The 18,487-nt window shown below is 39.6% G+C and overlaps 1 protein-coding gene and 2 pseudogenes across 1 annotated transcript; 2 read left to right on the top strand and 1 right to left on the bottom strand.

The window, feature by feature from the left end:
- Positions 1-289: 289 nt before the first annotated feature.
- LOC117022377 (60S ribosomal protein L29-like) lies at positions 290-934 on the bottom strand. The gene has a single exon (XM_033106403.1). It carries the CDS (start codon positions 916-918, stop codon positions 403-405), a length of 516 nt encoding a protein of 171 aa, XP_032962294.1. The 5' UTR covers positions 919-934; the 3' UTR covers positions 290-402.
- Positions 935-7,340: 6,406 nt separating this feature from the next.
- LOC117022069 (adenylyltransferase and sulfurtransferase MOCS3-like) lies at positions 7,341-8,896 on the top strand (annotated as a pseudogene).
- Positions 8,897-15,427: 6,531 nt separating this feature from the next.
- Positions 15,428-17,637, top strand: LOC117022068 (discoidin, CUB and LCCL domain-containing protein 1-like; annotated as a pseudogene).
- The last annotated feature ends 850 nt before the right edge of the window (positions 17,638-18,487 follow it).

Below are 18,487 nucleotides of genomic sequence, written 5' to 3'. Positions count from 1 at the left end.
CATTTTGGGATACCAGTAATGCTCCTTGGTTTTACTGAGCATCCAGACTCAGCATCACTCTTACCTAAAAACATTTCAAGCCATTTACCTTCATCCAGTTTAAGTCAATTCTCATCAAAATGAATGTGGATTTAGAAATGTAACAACAGCTATAACTGCTTCCTATTATAAAACTGAGCTATTTATGAAAGACTTGTGTTTCAGTATCTAATTCTCTTTACTTCACAGCCCTTTAAAAAGATTCACTTGATTGCTTTCACTCTCATTTCAGCTTTTTTTTTTTTTTTTTCCAGATCCTGCCTCAGCTTTATTGGTCCAGGTAACACAGGAGGACACTAGCCCCACGCAGACAGCAGCCCAGGGTCCCCAGTCTCTCCGTCCTCCATCGGCAGACAGAGGCCTCTACTCTGGAGCCTTCGTGGCAGCCTGGGCACCTTTGGGAGCCGGGGCCTGAGCTGGAGGCGGAGCTGCAGCTGCAGGACCAGCTGGGGCCTTGGTTTGAGCCTTGCCCTTGGCTTTTGGCCGGCAGAGCCTGAGACCCTTGGCGATGCGGGCTCGAGCATGTTTCCCAAGCTTGGGGTGGGCAATGTAGGCAAGTCGACTGAGCTTGCGGCTGCCGCCCTTTGGGATCTTGGGCTTGACCTCCTTGGACTTTCCGAGGGCCTTGATGGCCTCAGCCCGTGCACTCAAGGCCTTGGCGTTGTTGGCCTGCATCTTCTTCAGGCCCTTCTTGTTATGCTTCTTGGCAAAGCGCATGTTCCTCAGGAACTTGGGGTCCACCCCTTTGAGAGATTCATATCTTTGTGATCGGGGTTTCTTGATGCCGTTTCTGTGCCATTTTCGGGACTGGTTGTGCGTGATGTGGTTCTTGGACTTGGCCATGTCTGCACCCAAGCCCGCAACTCCCAAACTCCTCATTTCAGCTTTTGATAGTGGATGTAATGTCCCCCCACTTGTAGGTTTGATAATGTAGAAACCATACCCTAAAGAAACTTCTTGAATTTTCATTCTCTCCAATGTGTGTGTACATATATTAGGTTGGTGCAAAAGTAATTACATATGTCCCCTTCTTTCAAAATAGGTACAGCATCACTTAGCTACTTACAGATATGGTGAGCAATGCAGTGTCTTTGTTGAAGACAATTTGAAATAATGGTTATTATTCTTATATAACCAAACCAGATCTGCATGTCTCATTCCTTCTCTTTCCTAAGAAACCTGCTGTCTCATCCCTCCCATTAACCTAATATGAACACATCAAATCCTTTGACATGACAAAAATATTATAATCATCTTTTTCTTTTATACCTGGGCACACTATAAATGACCATAATCAGTAACAATGCAAAGAATACAAATATTGTGTAAATATTATGAAAATAGGAATATCAGATCACAAGGGTTCTCAAGGCCCTCCTAAAACATACACACCAGGATCCAAGTGGTCCAGATGAGAAAAACATCCCTTCCTTTGTTGGTCCAAAGACCATCATCAAAGTCTCACAACAAACATTCTCCAGCATGAGCCATAAATTCATTTTTTTTAAAGTTAAAATTTTATGCTGGCAGAATTATTGGAAAAGTTTACCATAGAATTTTCCAAAGAACTCCTCTAGATAATTAAAACAATCTGAGACATGTGCAAGGTGGCATATTAGGTAAATACTATGCCTACTGCATCCCAGGATCACACCAAAATTACAAATAAATTATAGAACAATCAACTTCAACAATCATCTGAAGACTAGCTAAACAGAAACTCTATAACTAAGGACATAAAATAATAATAAAGGGATCAATCCAACAAGAGGACATCACCCTAGTAAAAATTTATATACCTAACACAGGAGCACCTAAATATGTAAAGCACATATTGATGAACATAAAGTAAAACAATCATAGTAGGGGACTTCCACACCCCACTGACACCAATAAAAAGATCTTCCAGACAAAAAATCAACACAGAAGCAGCAACCTTAAATGACACACTAAACCAGATGGATTTAATTGATAGTTTTAGAGCATTTCATCCAAAGCAGCTGAATATACATTCTTTTCAGGAGCAAATGGAACATTTTCCAAGATAGATCATATCTGAGGCCACAAACCAAGTCTCAACAAGTTTAAGAACATTGAAATCATATCAAGCATCTTCTCTAACCACAGTGGTATGAAATTAGAAACTACAAAAAACAAAACAAAACAAACAAATGAAAAAAAAAACCTGAAGAACACACAACAATATGGAGACTAAATAACATGTTACTAAATAATGAATGGATCAACAATGAGATCAAGGAAGAAATCAAAAAACATCTTGAGACAAAGGGAAATTAAAACACAACCCCAAATCTACGGGACACAGAAAAAGCAGTCCTAACAGGAAAATTCATAGCACTGCAGGCCTATATGAAGAAACAAGAAAAATCTCAAATCAACAGTCTATCTTTACACGTAAGGGAACTGGGAAAAGAATAGCAAACAAAGCCCAAAGTGAGTACAAGGATGGAAATAATAAAGATCAGAGTGGATATAAATGGAATAGAGGCCAAAAAAAAAAAAAAAAAAAAAAAAAAAGTGAAAAAGACCAATGAAACCAAGACTTAGTTTTTTTGAAAAGATAAAAAAAAATTGACAAACCTGGGGCTGGCCTGGTGGCTCAGGTGGTTGGAGCTCCATGCTCCTAACTCCGAAGGCTGCCGGTTCGATTCCCACATGGGCCAGTAAGCTCTCAACCACATGGTTGCCGGTTTGATTTCCCACAAGGGATGGTGGACTCCGCCCCCTGCAACTAATGATTGAACACGGCACCTTGACCTGAGCTGCCACTGAGCTCCCGGATGGCTCAGTTGGGTGGAGTGCATCCTCTCAACCACAAGGTTGCTGGTTTGACTCCTGCAAGGGATGGTGGGCTGTGCCCCCTACAATTAGCAATGGCAACTGGACGTGAAGCTGAGCTGTGCTCTCCACAACTAAGACTTAAAGGATAACAACTTGAAGCTGAATGGCACCCTCCACAACTAAGATTGAAAGGACAACAACTTGGAAAAAATCCTGGAAAAATACACACTGTTCCCCTTCCCCAATAAAACCTTAAAAAAAAAAAAAAGATACAAAATATATGTTTTAAAATATAAAAAAAAATTGACAAACCTTTAACCAGACTCATCAAGAAAAAAAGAGAACCCAAATAAATAAAATCTGAAATGAAAGAGAAGTGACAATTGACAGCACAGAAATACAAAAAAAAATTAAGAAAATACTATGAGAAACTATACAGCAACAAATTGGACAATCTGGAAGAAACAGATAAATGCCCTGAAGCATACAATCTTCCAAGGCTCAACCAAGAAGAAACAGAAAATCTGAACAGACTGATTTCTACCAACAAAATGGAATTAAATCAGTAATCAACAAGCTCCCAACAAACTAAAGTTTGGACCAGATGGCTTCCCACATGAATTTTACCAATAATTCAAAAAAGAATTAATACTTATTCTCCTCAAACTATTCCAAAAAATCGCAGAGGAGGGAAGACTCCCAAACTCGTTTCAAGAGGCCACCATTACCCTGATTCCAAAACCAAACACATTACAAAAAAAGAAAACTATAGGCCGAAATCCCTAATGATATAGATGCAAAAAGCCTAGCAAACCGAATTCAGCAGTACATTAACAAGATAATACACCACGATCAAGTGGGATTCATCCTTGGAATGCAACGTTGGTTCAATATCCACAAATCAATTAATGTGATACACCACATAAACAAAATAAAAATGAAAATCATATTGTCTTATCAATAGATGTGGAAAAGGCATTTGACAAAATCCAGCATCCATTTATAATAATAATAATAATAAAACAAAACTCTCAGCAAAGTGGGAATAAAAGGACCATATCTTAACATAATAGAAGCCATATATGACAAACAGCTAATATACTGAATGAGGAAAAGCTAAAAGCATTCCCCTTAAGATCAGGAACAAGACAAGTATGTCCATTGTCACCGCTTTTATTCAATATAGTACTGGAAGTTCTAGTCACAGCAATCCGACAAGAAAAAGAAATAAAAGGCATCCAAATGGAAAAGAAAGAACAAAAAAAAAAAATTATCATTATTTGCAGATGACATGACACTATATAGAGAACCCCGAAGATTCCACCAAAAAACTATTAAAACTGATAAATGAATTTAGTAAAGTAGCAGGATACAAAACTAATAATTCAGAAATAGCTTGCATTTTTATACACCAATAACGAACTATCAGAAAGAGAAATTAAGAAAACAATCTCATTTAAAATTTCATCAAAAAAATAATAAAATACTTAGGAATAAATTGAACCAAGGAAGTAAAAGACCTTTACTCAGAAAATTATAAGACAATGAAGAGAGAAATTAAAGAAGATACAAATAAATGGAAACATATACCATGTTCATGGACAAGAAGAATTAATATAGGTAAAATGTCCATACTACCCAAAGCAATATATAGATTCAACACAATCCCTATCAAAATACAGATGGCAAATTTCACAGAAGTAGAATAATCCTAAAATTTATATGGAACCATAGGAGACCCTAAATACCGTATTTCCCCGAAAATAAGACCTAGCCGGACAATCAGTTCTAATGCATCTTTTGGAGCAAAAATTAATATAAGAGCTGGTATTATATTATATTACATTATATTGTAATATAAAGATCCAGTCTTATTTTACTTATAGTAAAGTAAAATCTTACTTATTTTACTCGTAGTAAAATAAGACCGGGTCTTATATTAATTTTTCCTTCAAAAGATGCATCAGAGCTGATTGTATGGTTAGGTCTTATTTTCGGGGAAACACAGCAGCAACAGCAATCCTGAGAAATAAGGGGGTATCATACTACTTGATATCAAATTATATTACAAGGCTATAGTTATAAAAACAGCATGGTACTGGCATAAAAACAGACACATAGATCAATGGAACAGCATTTGGAACCCAGAAATAAACCCATGCTTATATGGTCGTTTAATCAATGACAAAGGAAGCAAGAATTCATAATGGGATAAAGACAGTCTATTTAATAAATGGTGCTGGGAAAACTGGACAGATCCATGCAAAAAAAAAAAAAAAGAAAGAAACTGGACCACCTTCTTACACCATATACAAGAATAAACTCAAAATGAATTAAAGACTTAAATGTAAGACCCAAACCATTAGGTTCCTAGAAGAAAATACAGGAAGTAAACTCTCAGACATTACCTTTAGTAATATTTTTACTGATAATTCTCCTCAGGCAAGGGAAACAAAAAAAATAAATAAATAAACAAATGGGATTACCTCAAATTAAAAGCTTTTGCACAGCAAAGAAAACCATCAACAAAACAAAAAGACATCCTACTGAAAGGGAGAAGATATTTGCCAGTGCTACATCTGATAAGGGATTAATATCCAAACTTTATTTTAAAAAAACAACTCAACACCAAAAACTAACAATCCAATTAAAAAATGGGCAGAGGACTTGAACAGACATTTCTCCAAGGAGGACATACAGATGGCTAATACATATATGAAAAGGTGCTGAACATCACCAATCATCAAAGAAATGCAAACATAAACCACAATGAGATAACACCTCACTCCTGTCAAAATGGCTATCATCAATAAATCAAATAAGTGCTGGCGAGTACATGGAGAAAAGGACATCCTCATGCACTGTTGGTGGGATTGCAAATTGGGTCAGCCACTATGGAGAACAGTATTGAGGTTCCTCAAAAAATTAAAAACAGAACTACCTTATGACCCAGCAATTCCACTTCTGGGTGATTGATCCAAAGAAATCCAAAGTAGTATTTTGAAAAAATATATGCACTCCTAGTTTTACTTTAACGCTATTCACAATAGCCAAAATATGAAAACAATCGGAATGCCCATCAATAGACAATTGGATAAAGAAATTGTGGTACATTTATACAACGTAGTATTACTCTGCCATTAGAAAAGAATGAAATCTTACTGTTTGCAACAACATGGCTGGACCTAGAATATGTTATGCTAAACGGAACAAGACAGACAGAGAAAGACAAATAACATATGATCTCACTTATATGTGGTATCTAAAGAACAGAATAAACAAGCAAACAAAACAGAAAAGACTCATAGATACAGAGAACATATTGATGGTTGCTAGGTGGGAGGGGGGTTAGGGGATGAGTGAGAAAGGTAAACGATTAAGAAGTACAAATTGGTAGTCACAGGGATGTGAAATACAGTATGGGGAATATAGTCAGTCATGTAGTAAGGACTATGTAGGGTGTCAGATGGGTACTGGTGTTATGGGGGGGATCACTTCATAGATTATATAAATGCCTAGCCATTGCGCTTGCACACCTGAAATTAATATAAAATAATATTGAATATCAACTATAATTTTATACACACACACACACACACACACACACACACACACACACCCCCGAGGGTGCCAAAAAAATGTATACACATTTTAAGCGATGTTATCTATGTAACAGTAGTATTTCGCCATAATCAGAATTATCTAGATGCTGACGGTAACCACTTTGAGCACCTCCTGTAATTGCAGAAGTTAAAAGTGACTATATATTAAGTATTTCAATTTTAATACAGTTTTTTCCTTAAAATGTGTATACATTTTTTGGCACTGTACTCATGCGCGTGTGTGTATTCATTTATGGGATGTAAAGTATAGCACAGGGAATATAGTCAATGGTGTTATAATAGCTATGTACGATATCAGATGGGTAGTAGACTTGTTGGGGTAATCACTTTGTGAGCGGCATTAATGTCTAATCATTATGTTGTTTTGAAATTAGTAATAAAAAAACAATTGTAAAGAAAAATAGAACTAGTATAATGCCCTAGTAAATAACATTGTTAAATCAATAATTTTCCTCAAATCTATCCTGTAACACATGCAACAAATAAAGATTGGTAATCATTCTATAGTATGAAATCTTACAAATCACAAACAAAAAGACAAACAGTCTAAGCCAAAAATACATGGAGGATATGAACAGACAATTCACATAAGTAAAAATGGATAATAACAGAAACAATAGCAAAGGCACTGATTTTAGGTAAACACAAATTGAGTTAACAAATTGTTACCATATAAGGTTTATCAAACAGAAGGATTGACGTGGGCAAAAGCCGCTGTGACTTCCAGGAAGTACTTACCTTGAAGGTTGAAGTTGCCCAGCATGAGGAGGCGCTGAGTTCCTGGAAGCAGAGGCTGGCAGCAGCTCTTTTGGCACAGCAGGAGCCAGAATAGCTGGTTCTGGTGTCGCCCCTGCCACCGAGGCTACCGGTCCCAAGATGAGATTCTGTGCTACAGCCAGCAAGCCACTGGTGCTGCCTGAGCTGGGCCTACACCCTGCTGTGCCTGGCGATTGGGTCCCGGCTAGTCGTTGGCTTCAGTGTACTCAGCTGCCTAAGGTTCAGCACCTGGCAGCGGCCAGCCGGTATAGCCTGCCTTGGCCTTGTAATTACAACAGTACAAATGAGCAGACTCTCCAGGACAGGGTCTACTGGGCCCCACCTCGCTGCACCACCTCAGTTCCGACAGGAGTGCGTGTGATACAGGATCTCTGGTCCCACTCCCCGCACAAGAACGCAGGATAAGGTGAGGCCAAAAGGAAACACCAATGGAGCCATGGATAGGGGGTTCATACCACTATATTCTCTCCGGAGGCTGGGCTGGCTCCACACGATCTGCGATCCGTAGTCTGCTTGCTAACCCTACTTACCAGCCACAATCCACCCTCCGCTTCTCTGCCAACCAACCAACAAACCCCTTTGCCAGCGTAGCCATGGCAGTTATATTAGTGGCTAATGGCTAACCGGTAACAGCTGATGACCACCCAGCCACAGCGGATGGCCATGTAATAACTGAGCCAGCAACTTTCCACATAAGGCCGAGAGCCTGGAAACTGCTCTCTGGGATTCTGTCCCCACAGTGCGTGTCCTATGCTCTAGCACCTACGTAAACCACAGTGCTAGATGGAGGCGGCTGCTAGGACGTGCTGGCTGGTTGCTCAGACAACGTGCCCTCTCACTACCTGGTTAACAACACCTGGGTGCTGGCGGATCAGCCTCCTGTGTTGACCAGCGCGATGTGCTCTGAGGGCCAAACCACAGCCTACCACTACAATGGCGCGCCTTGCCATCACTGCGTATTTCCCCAGCCACCTCCAGCTGAGACGGCGACCAACTGCATGGATGGCAGGGGGCTTGGAGTCGTAACTGGGGTCCTGGGCGGCCTGCAGGCGCTGGAGGTGTTGAAGATTGCTGCAGGTTTGGGCCCTTCAGATAGTGGCAACCTGTTGCTCTTTGATGCCCACAGAAGACATTTCTGCTGTATTGGGCTGTGGAGCCACAGGCCCGAATGTGCAGCGTGTCAGGAGCTGCCCAGTGACTAACTTGCGGAACTGAGACTTCTGCGCTCCTCAGCCACCAATAAGTACCACACGCTGCAGTTGCTGAGCCCAGAAGAGCGAGTTTCCATCACCAACTATAAGTGATTTCCGGATTTTGGGTCACACTACGTTGCTAGACATGTGGCCTCAAGTGGAGGTGGACAAGAGCTGTTTGCCTCATGCCCTACACAACCCTTTGAAACATTTGGAACCAAGAGATGCAGACAGCCTGCAATTCTTAGGAGAGGCTATCAGGGAAGGGAAGCAGAGCACACGGGAAGGAGCAGGTCTCCCCATTTATGTGATATGCAAATTGGTCAGTGAATCCCAGAAAGCCGTGAAGATCCGCAATTCTTGACAGCTGTCCAAGAGTTAGACTCTTTAAGAGTCCATCATGTTATGGGCGGCTTCATGGCCTATGCTGCCAAAATTGAGGGTACATTTCCAAAGATCTGAGGTAGCTGACATAGTCTATCCTGAGAAAGATGTGGACTGCTACATTACTCTAAAAATATTTTGATTTGCAATTTTTTTCAGTACAGAAGATGCCTAGGATTCTACAATATCTGTGAATAATAAATGGACTCCTTATTATAAGAGGCATTTTTATTATAATTTGTTGGATGATAGCAGTTATTAATAGGTTATAATAGTGTTTCTGACAACTGTCTTGTGTTTTCAGTATTTGGTGTCTTAAACATGTGAGTTATAAGTAACAGGATTTTGTGTTTTAACCTGCAGATTCTTTGCATGTCTTGACAGTTTTTTTCCACCTTCCCCAATCAAAAAGCTTTCTAAATCGTCCATTTTATGCTTGGAATTAAGGTGTAGTAAACTGTCTTACCAAAATGATCACAGACGATATATTTAAAGTCAGCTTATTGTTTACTAAGACATTCTTTGGGTCTTATTTCTACTTCAAATAATAAAATACATTCTACAGAAATGATTAAAATGTATTTTTTTAATTGTGTGGGAAGTGGTCATTCTATTAAATATTGTGAAGTAATATCAAAGTGAGATATTTACAGTTTAGCAAGATAAAGACAATCGCCTTTACAGTAAGTCAGTTTCTCTTATAAATTACTGATTTTTTCTTAAAGTTAGCTTTAGGGTCCGCCTTATGTTGTACACATGTAACATTTTCTAAACTGTATACTATAGTTTGGCTTGATTTGGACCTTTAAGTCCAAGTCCCAACTTTCTTTTCTTTCCCTTAACCTTTTTCCCTAAAACATCTGTTATTTTTATTTTGGGCTTTACTGTATGGCCAAGACCTCAAATACAATATTGATTAATTAAAGCAGAATATTGAACATTCTTATCTCCTTCCCAATCTCAGGTGGAAACCTTTGACTATTTGACAAATATTGTTTGTTATTGCTTTGCTGATTGAAGAAATTTTCTTCTATTAGACAAAGAATCTGAGAAAAATATTTTTATGGAGTATAATGTGAAATAATGCTTTCAAATAAAATCTAAAGATACTGTTTAACCCTGGAATTCTACTCCTACGATATGTCATGTAAAAACTTACACAGGCATATATTTATGTATAGCATTTTCCCTCAGGTACCTAAATACCTATCAGTCAATGAACACACTTACATCCAATGAAAGGTATAAGGTATACAGTAATAACAAAGAATATTAGATTACGGGCAATATTCTTGCATGTTCTCCATGTCACATTGCTAAATAAATAAGTTCCAGAAAAAAACATAAGTGTGATACTCTTCTTTAGAAATAAAATATATGCAAATTTGTATAAACAGAGGACATATTCTGGAAGAATACATAGAATTTCCAGTGATGGTAATTTAAATGTTTATAAATATCACAACATGGTTTTCATGTATTATGTGGAATAAAATCTTCATTAGTGAAATAAACATATTGATTCAAGATAACAAGTTCTAACATTTGGATTATCAGTTTGGTGGTGTCATTCAGAGTACTTGAATTGACCAAACATCTGGTGTATTATCTATTGCATCAAATTGGGGCACTTTTTTCATATTTAAAAAACCTTTCATTTGAAATATCTAGGAGTAAATATATATTACAATATTTATATTACAATACATTAAAAATGTTAATGCATGTGAAAATCTAAACTCACAATTCTTTTTTTTTAATTAAAGTTTATTGGGGTAAGGGGGAAGGGAGGTGGTAGATGAGGGTAAAAGGGATCAAATATATGGTGATGGAAGGAGAACTAAATTCGCAATTCTTAATGATTTTACTGTGTTTTGAATGTTAACATTTCATGAATTTTATAGTGGCTTAGTGACCTCTGCTGGCTTACTTAGCAAGGTATATTTGTGGTGATTTTGAGACATGATTACAAATACTTTGAAAATCCTCCATCTCTCTTCCCCCTTGAACATCTTTCTTCCCCCTTGAACTTTAGTAGACCTTGCAACTGTCTTAACAAAAAGAATTCAGTGGAAGTGATGCAGCTTAACTTCCAAGGCTCTGATAGAAAAGGCAATACATTCTGTCTCTGTCTCTCTCTCACTCTCTTTCCCTCCCTCTCTTTTCCTACCGCGTTTCCCCGAAAATAAGACCTAACCAGAAAACAAGCCATAGCATGATTTTTCAGGATGCTCGTAATATAAAATAAGCCCTAATGTGTGTTTTGGAGCAAAAATTAATATAAGACCTGGTCTTATTTTCGGGGAAATATGGTAGGGCTTATTTTACATTATGAGCATCCTGAAAAATCATGCTAGGGCTTGTTTTCTGGTTAGGTCTTATTTTCGGGGAAACAAGGTATCCACTCATTTTGGAACCCTGTGCCACACCAGCAATACCCAAGATAAAAGACCAAGTAGTACAGAGATGACAACAATGTACCTTACATTCCCAGTTGTTCCAGCCCCCCAGTTCCCCAGCCCCCCAATGGTTTGAGTCTTCTCAAACCAATCACCAGATGTGCGAGTAAATGACCTTTAGATGATTACAACCTCAGCCACCATATGACTGTAACCACCTGAGAAACCCAAGAATCAAGAACCAAGCCAAGCAAGAAGCAACTAGCGGAACCCAGCCAACACCCAGAACCGAGAGAATGATGCTTATTGATGTTCTAAGCCCCTACATTTGAGGGCAGTTTGTTATGCAGTGATAGACATCTGGAACAATATTTCTACATTTTTAAAATTATACATTTGTAACAATATTATAGCTATAGGTAGCTATAAATAGGTGAAACTATAAATGTTACATTTTGAAAATAATTGTAATCCAAAAAGGTGAGTCATTATAACATGGTGGTTAATATCTTGCACTCTGGACCCAGTCCCTGCAAAACCACTACAGAGTTATGTGGAGTTGGGCAAATGTCGTGCGGGGTGACCTGCGGGGTCTCTGCTCCCGCTCCCCACATAAGAACACAGGATGTGGTGAGGCCAAAAAGGACCACCCATGGAGCCATAGGTAGGGGAATCATGCCACTATGGTCTCACTGGAGGCTGGGTTCACACGACGTGCGACCTGCTGTCCGCGTTGCTGCCAACTGACCGACTCTCCTCGACTCTCCTCCACTCCCCAGCGTAGCCGCGGCAGTTATATTAGTGGCCCATGGCTCAATGGTTACAGCTGACGGCCAACTAGCCACAGCTGACGGGTATCTACTACTCGAGCCAGCACCTTTCCACAAGAGGCCGAGAGCCTGGAAACTGCTCTCTGGGGCTCTGTCCCCAAAGCAAGTTGCTTAACCGCTCTATGCCTCAGTTTCCCCACTAGTGAAATGTATTTATACTAATGGTATTAACTACCTCAGGGGTTGTTTAAAGGATGAATGCATTAATATGAGAAAGCTCTAAAAACAGTTGCTGTATATAGTTACTGTATATAGCAAAATTAAATTTGCATTAACTACCATCATTCACAATCTTAGTCTACACATAAATCACCTAATATATATTTTAAATGAAATATCTTTCAAATGAAAATTTATAAATAATATTTTCTATTTCAAATATGTAGGGATTTAATTTATGGTATAATTAATTGGCTTACAAACTAATGACTCTGGTCTAATTCTGGCCAGCCATGTATCATTTTTTCTTAATTAAGGTAAAATTCACTGTTGCCTTACAGCTGCCAAACCGTTTGTTCCCCTGTGCTTTTCCCAGGATTTCACAAGGGAGTGCCTCAGCAAACTGAGGCCCGACGGAGAGATATCGGAAAAACTCCTTTGAGGGGAAGTCTCAGCAAACTGAGGCCGGATGAAATTACATCGGTCCCTCCCCTTCAATGGATTCCTTGGAGATGTGCGTGTGTGTGTGTGTGTGTGTGTGTGTGTGTGTGTGTGAAGGCAAAGTTCAGGCTGGAACACAATGGGAACTTTCGGAGAGACACCCAGCACAGATCTTGAGATTAACAATCATTACCTCTTTAGAAGTTTACCAATAAAAACTACACATTGGCTCGATTTGGGGTTCAGTCCCTGAGACTGTTCCCCTTGGCCATGCTTATACTCTTTTTGTGGCTACTGTCTTTTCTTAACCCTGCGCCGCCCTTCTCCTTCCCCACTACCCATGGCGTGCTGGACACGACAATTCACATAATATAACATGCACCATTTTAACCATTTTAAAGTGTGTGATTCCTAGGGCATTTAATACGTTCATAATTTTGTGTGATATCACCACTATCTAGGGCCAGAGCATTTTCATCACTCAAAGGAAACTCATTAAACAATTGTTTCCTATTTCCTTCTCTCCCAGCCCCTGGAAACCACTACAATGTTTTCTATATCTATGGAATATCTATTCTTCATATTTAATATAAATGGAATCAACTGTGGCCTTTTGTGTCTGACTTCTTTCATTTAGCATGTTTTCAATACCATCTACATTATGGCATGTACCATTACTTCATTCCTTTTAATGGTGAAACTTATCCTATTGCATAGACATACTACATTTTGGTTTTTCATTAATCTATTGATGGGTATCTGAGTTATATCCATAAGTAGCCTATTGTGAATGCTGCTGCTATGAATATTCACAAGCTTTGATTTGAATACCTGTCGTTTTATAGTCTCAGCAGCAAGGTATGAAGTTTCTAATTTTTCCATATATGTGCCAAAACTTGTTTTTTCTTTTTAGCCATCCTAGTGGTTGCAAAGAGATATCTTACTGTGATTTTAACTTCCATTTCACTGGTGCCTAATGATATTAAGCACCTTTTTAATATGCTTGTTGACAACTCCCTTGGAGATATGTGTATTCAGAACCTTTCCCAATTTTTTGGTCAATTTCTCACTTTAGTTCTGTTAGTAGTTGCTTGGTAAATTTCGGTGCTCCCTGATTGTGGGCATAAATATTGATGACTGTTATGTCTTCTTGTTGTATCGTCCCCTTTATCATTATGAAATATCTGTCTTTGTCTCTTGTTACCATTTGTATCCTGAAGTCTCTTTTATCTGATATGAATACACGCTTTTCTCTGAATTCCTTTTGCTTGGAGTATCAATTTCCACCCTTTCCCTTTCAGTCTATATTTATCTTTGTAGCTGACATGTGTCTCTTGGAGTCAGCATGTGGTTGGTTTTATTTTTTGATCCAATGTGCCTTTTTATTGGTGAGTTCAGTCCATTTTCATTTAGAGTGATTATTGATAAGTGAGGATTTCCTGTCATTCTCTCTTTTTATATTTAGGGTGATTGACATTTATATTTAGGGTGATTATTGATAAATGAGCATTTCTATCATTCTATCTTTTGTTTTCTGGTGGCTCGGTGTCTTCATTGTTTCTTTGCCTTTTTCTTGCTGTCTGTTATTTTAGGATGGTGATATTCTACAGTTTTTCCCTTTTCCCCTTTTTTAACTGTGTTGTTTTGTCTTTCTATTGAATTGTAAGAATTCCTTATATATTCCTGATTCAAGTCCTTTATCAGATTCATGATTTGCAAATATATTCTCTAGTTCTGTGGGTTGTCATTTCACTCTCTTCATGATGTCCTTTAATGCACAAGTTTTTTTATTTTTTTCATTAGGTCAAATTATCTATTTCTACTTTGGTTGCCTATGCTTTTATGTCATATCCAAGAAACCGCTGTCAAATCCAAGGTCAAGAAGATTTACTCCTACGTTTACTTCTAACAGTTTTATAGTTCATAAAGTTTTTGATTCATATTAAGTTAATTTTTGTACATGATGTAAGAATCAACTTTATTTTTTATGACTTGCTGAAGGCTCAGATGATGTTTGGCATATTTTGACAATAAAATTTTTTAATTACTGTATTTCCTTTTTTTAACATAATGCTCCTGCACACGTAACAGACTACAATATAATTTAAATATAAATTTTATATGCATTTGGAAACCAAAATGTTCATGTAATTCACTTTATTGCAATATTCACTAATTGCAATGGTCTGGAACAGAACCTTCAATATCTCCAAGGTATGCCTGTACACAATGGGGAAAGGACAGTCTCTTGAATTAATGGTGTTGGGAAAACTGGACAGCAACATGCAAAAGAATTAATCTGGACCACTGTCTTACACCAAACACAAAAGTTAACTCAAATGGTACTAAAGATTTGAATATAGGACCTAAAACAATAAAACCCATATAAAATGTAGGTGATAAGTTCCTTCAAATCAGTCTTGGCAATGATTTTTTTTTTTTTTTTGACACTAAAATCCAAGGCAACAAAAGTAAAAATAAAGATGTTGGACTATATCAATCTAAAAAGCTTCTGCACCACAAAGAAAACCGTCAACAAAATGAAAAAGCAACCTGCAGAATGGGAGAAAACTGTTACAAATTTTACATCTGATAAGGGGTTAACATCCAAAATATATAAAGAACTCATACAACTTCACAGCAAAACAAACAAACAAAAAAGATCTGATTCAAAAATGGTCAGAAGAGCTCCCCCATAGTCACTGAGGGGGAACCAGACTTCTTCCTTTGGGGCCCGCAGGCAGGAATGAGCAGGGTGGGAGACACCCTAGGCAGGACGTATGGAGGTAGCCTTAATGGGATTCTGTGCCATGTTGCAGTGTGCCCACTGCAGGCGTCACGCTTGGCCGCGGAGGAAGAGGCTCTGCCCGACAGCAACCCAGCTGCGCCAGGTGAGGGGAGGCTGTCCTTGACAAGCTGGTGCCCGCAGCAGCTGCCCACTGTCTGGGGCTACCTAGAGCAGCCTCCTGACCCTGCTGCTCATGCTTTCTGCTGGCTCTGGCTGCAGGTGGAGGAGCTGGGTGATGGCAGTGGGCACACAGTAACCTATCAGGACAGTGGCACCATGACAACTAAGGGGTTACCCCAATCACACTGTGAAAAAACAATCACAGCACTGAAGGGGAAGAGATTGATTCTGGTATTAGATTTGGATATTGAGTCCCAGACCTGTGCTTCTGACTGTCTTCTCTTCACCAGCAATAGGATCAATATGCGGAAGTATGAATGTTCCCAAAGAACTCCTGTGAACACAAACAAAGTAACTTCATTCTGAGAGTAGATCCCACATTTCCGGGAGGGGGGTTTTACTGACCTATTATGCCAGCAGCAACCATCCAGACTTAATAACGTGCTTGGAAGAAGCTAACCATTACTTGAAGACAGAACACAGCAAATTCTGCCCCGCTGGTTGTGGAGACAGAGCAGGAAACATTTCTGGGAATGTAGTGGATGGGTATAGAGATACCTCTTTATTGTGCAAAGTCGTCATCCATGCAGGAATAATTGGAGATGAATTGGGTGGTCAGATAGCATGTGTCAATGCAAAGGGATAAGTGGACAGGAAGGAATCCTGACCAATGGTGGGCTCTTAAGGGATGGTTCCCTGTCAGACAAGCGATTTCTGTTTATCTTCAATGGTTGTAACAGATTCTTGATTTGAGAAACTGACAGGCAAATCAGATCTTCTTCTTGGCAGTGGGTTAATGAGATTGGAGAAGTTCATTGGTCTGTTTCCTGGCAAAGCCAGACGTCAGGACCAAGGCCTCACCATGGGCCTCAGCGGACAGCCGCAAAAAACACAACGAGAGTGGCTAGAGATAGATTTGGGAGAGAAAAAGAAAATAACATGAATTAGGACAACAGGAGCCACACAGTCAAATTTTATGTTAAGAGTTTTGTGATGAACTTCAAAAACAAGAACTCCAAGTGGAGGACCTACAAAGGAATTGTGAATAATGAAGAAAAGATGTTTCAGGGCAACTTTAATTTTCAGGATCCAGTAAGGAACAATTTCCTCCCTCGTGCCATGGCAGATATGTGCAGGTTGTCCCTCCGACATGGCACCAGAGGATAGCCTTGAAAGCGGAGCTCATTGGTTGCCAGGTTACACTAGGTAACAACTCATTGATGTGGCACAAAATAAGTCCAAATTCTGTTGGTTCAACTAAAAAAGATGATGAAACTACCACAAAACTTATCCCCCTCTGAAGAAATGCCCACAAGGAATAAACATCACAATAGTTGCTATTCCACTGGTGTTCCTCCTTGCCCTGCTGATTGCTGGAATGGGAATTGTTGCAATCCCTAGAAAGAGGAAGAAGAAAGTAAATCCTTATAGATCCGCTAAGACTCAGAAAACAAGTTGTTGGAAGCAGATTAAATATCCGTCTGCCAGGCATCAGTCAACCGAATTTACTATCAGCTATGATAATGAAAAGAAGATGACATAAAAATATGATATCATCACAAGTGATGTGGCGGATTACCAGAAGTCTTTCATGATTGCCACTGGGACAGTCACAGGAAGGGCTCCACCTTGAGGCCCATGGACACTGAGGCAGACGAGGCGGGGCGATCGCCCAAGCTGAGGCCCATAGCCATTACCACTGCCCTTTCCGCACCCGTGGCCAGGAGCGCGCGCTGCCCTAGACCAACCCGGAGCCCGAGTACGCCACACCCTTTTGGAGCTGTACCTGTCCCGCGCGCACACCTTCTCCGCGCAGAGCGGCTACCTTATGCCTGGGCCTCAGCAGGCGCCCAAGCACTCCTTCTCTTCTGGCAGCTTCTCCCTGGCTGCAGCGACAGGTGGCGCCACGTCCACGGGCTACTAAAGGCCTTAGAGCTCCATCAGCCCAAAGCCAGCCACTGCTTAACCGCAGAGCGCGTGCAGAGCACGACTGTCCAAAAGCCGCAGGTGAGTGATGCTTATTTAGCCATCAAAGACTGCCTCAAACCTCTCAACCACATGGCGGTGACTGCGGTTTTGTAAACACAATGTGACATAAACCTGCTGTGGTACTGAGCATCGGGCTGTGTGCAGCACTGGAAGAAGGGAGACTTGTTCAAGTGTGTGTGCGTGTGTGAGAAGAGAGAGAGAGAGAGAGAGAGAGAGAGAGAGAGAGAGAGAGAGAGAGAGAGAGAGAGAGAGAGAGAGAGAGAGAGAGAGAGAGAGAATGAGAGAATAGGATTCTGCAGAGGGATCTCAGAGTCCACCTCTCATACTGTTTACAAAGTTGTGCAGTTGTTTTTGTTCTGACTCTTAGGGCAAGAGTCTGTTAGTTTTTGTTGGGCTGGAAAAATGAAAATTTTTAGATGGTATTTTCATTTCTCTGTGTTACTAAGCTGCTTTAAGAATATGCAATCTCCCCAGTATATTTAACAAGAATTGACTTATTGCCTTTATCAGACTTTAGTTCTGCATAGAGGTTAAGTGGGAGAATGCAACTGTCGCAAAAGGTATATAATAGTATGCTCACTTTTTAAATATATTGTATCTGATACTGTGTTAGCAGCAGATCTGTTTAAACTTAATCTTGTTATTGTGGTTCATTTCATTTCCTTTGATAACTAGAATTAAAAACATCATTAACATTCTTCTAGAAAGAAAGAAATTACTTGAAGTGTTGAAGTACACCAGGGTGGTTGTCAGCAATTATAACTGTAGATTAAACACACATACACAAACACACACACACACACACACACACACAACCACCTTATCAAATGCCTGTTCTTAGACTCCACTCCAGAAGGGGATGTGCAAAGGCCGGTCAGAGCATGCATAGAGCAGGAGGTTTCTGGCCTGCAGGGGACCTCAAGGCTCTCGTCTTGAAAGAACT

Source organism: Rhinolophus ferrumequinum, chromosome 5, assembly GCF_004115265.2.
Source record: "Rhinolophus ferrumequinum isolate MPI-CBG mRhiFer1 chromosome 5, mRhiFer1_v1.p, whole genome shotgun sequence".
In the NCBI taxonomy this organism is placed as follows: Eukaryota; Metazoa; Chordata; class Mammalia; order Chiroptera; family Rhinolophidae; genus Rhinolophus; species Rhinolophus ferrumequinum.
This window is presented reverse-complemented; position numbering and strand designations above follow the sequence as displayed.

What these genes read in the sequence shown, in the direction of transcription:
- LOC117022377 (XM_033106403.1), bottom strand. Translation starts at nt 918, where the DNA reads ATGAGGAGTTTGGGAGTTGCGGGCTTGGGTGCAGACATGGCCAAGTCC.